Source organism: Elephantulus edwardii, unplaced genomic scaffold (assembly GCF_000299155.1).
Source record: "Elephantulus edwardii isolate Elephantulus edwardi_28Jun2011 unplaced genomic scaffold, EleEdw1.0 scaffold00069, whole genome shotgun sequence".
Lineage (NCBI taxonomy): Eukaryota > Metazoa > Chordata > Mammalia > Macroscelidea > Macroscelididae > Elephantulus > Elephantulus edwardii.
Window position 1 is genome coordinate 11,152,661 of NW_006399819.1, and position 2,010 is coordinate 11,154,670.

General features: G+C 36.6%; 1 protein-coding gene across 2 annotated transcripts in view; it reads left to right on the forward strand.

The window, feature by feature from the left end:
- The window catches only part of LOC102857804 (ubiquitin carboxyl-terminal hydrolase 33-like), an 89,682-nt gene that overhangs the window by 60,995 nt on the left and 26,677 nt on the right, over positions 1-2,010 (forward strand). The window contains exon 20 of one of the 2 annotated variants that reach the window (XM_006888593.1): positions 758-866. In XM_006888593.1, coding sequence (XP_006888655.1) covers positions 758-866 — 109 coding nt within the window. Of the gene's footprint in view, positions 1-757; positions 879-2,010 lie in introns of those variants that run through there. The other variant, XM_006888594.1, reaches the window with a different exon arrangement.

Sequence of the window (2,010 nt, forward strand, 5' to 3'; positions counted from 1 at the left end):
CCTGTTTTACAACAGTGGCACCATGCAGTATTTGTCCTTTTGTGACTGAGATATTTCACTCAGCATAATGTCCTCCAGGGTCACCCATTTTGAATAATACTGCCCAAGTTCCTTGTTTTTCAATGCAGCATAGTATTCCATTGTGTGAATATACCACAGCTTCTCTAGCTATTCGTTTGTTAATGGGCACTTAGGTTGTTTCCAACTCCTTGCCATTGTGAACAAAGCCACGATAAACATGGGTGTGCATATATTTGCTTGGATGTCAGTTATGGTCTTTTTGGGGTTTATTCCCAGTAGTGGAATTGCTGGGTCAAAAGTGCCACACCGCAGTGGTTGTACCATTTTACACTCCCACCGACAGTGAATAAGGGTTCCAGTTTCTCCACAACCTCTCCAGCATTTGTTGCTTGCTGTTCTGTTAAATTTTGCTATTCTGACTGGGGTGAGATATATCTCATAATTGTTTTATCACTACTAGTTTTTTAAAGCTACTTTTATTTACTTTATGGTGCTTTTTACCCTAATATTTTATTACCAACATAGGTATGAGAAAGATAAAAGACAGATGAAGCAAAACAAGCAGTAAACCAATTAGCTAATGAAAGGCATTATGATTTTTATTAGTTTAAGTCTGACTGCGATGATTTATTCCTGAGGGCTTAGCCATTGATTAGAAATTGGAAACATGTTTCCTAGACTATCAGCTTTCTCTAAGATTATCAGAATTTTAATTATTTAATTCTTCTTTCTTTAGGTATGGAGGAGGACCGGCAGTCAACCATCTGTACATCTGTCACACTTGCCAAATAGAGGCAGAGAAAGTAGAAAAAAGAAGGAAAACTGAACTGGAAATTTTTATTCGGGTAAAAGAATAATATTTGTTTAAGTTTTATGTAGAATAAAGATGAAGAACTGGCAACTAAGGGAGCTCTGGTGGCCTAGTGGCAAGAAGCTACACTGCAATCCCAGAGGTGCGCGGTTTGAATCCACCAGATGCTCTGCTGGAGAAGGGGGGACCATCTCCTCCTGTAACAGTCAGATCTGATTTGACTGTACACACCAAAACAATAATAAAATAAAATAAAACTTTTTTTTAAAAAAAAGAACTGGCAATTAGTGAAACTGTATTAAAGAAGCGATTGGATGAGAGACTTTTAATAGATTTTAAGTGTTTTCATTTCATATTAATGAGACTCAAGTTCACTGTAACTTTAGTGACTTAAGCTCTCCCTTAGTGAAATTTATTTTTAATTGAAAATAAATTACACTGGTCAGAGAGCTCCTTATTGAAATGGTAAAGAATAATTTTTTGTTGGTGCAGTTGTGCAAGTATTTGCCCAGGCTCCCTCTGGCTCTTTGAAATGTAATATTTTATCTTTTGAGGGATTCTCTGTACTTATAAAAATACCTAGTTTCTACGAAAACTAGGTAGCTGATGTTAGCTATGTAGGTAGCAACCTCTGATGGTGTGGTAACTAACTATTTATTTTGCTGACTCCAAAGGCTGTGGTTCAAATCTACCAGCAGCTTCTGGGGAGAGAGATGGGCCATATTATTCTCCCATATCATTCTCAGCCTTAGAAACCTGATTAAAGGCAGCTATGAGTAAGAATTCAAATAATAGCAAAGAATTGAAGGAGACTTTGTTTCTGAGGGAGGTTTTTTTTTTTGAGCTAGCAAGAGTTAAGTCACATCAAAGTGCTGCTCTGGTCAGTGTAGCATAACTATTTACATAGTATACAAATTCCCAGTAAATAAGTTAAAATTTTAACCAGCTAGAAATATCTTTATTAATGATCCTATGGAGAATATTCCTACAAAAGATTCCAAAAGGCTGCTCGGAATGACAAAGAAAAATACTACAATAAAATTTGTAAGGAGCTAGAGTCAGAAAATCAAAAGGGCCGGACTCGCTCAGCATTTCTTAAGCTCAAGGAACTGAAGAACAGATTCAAACCTAGAGTTGCTGTAATCAAGGATGCTTTGGGCAGAATATTAAATGATCCA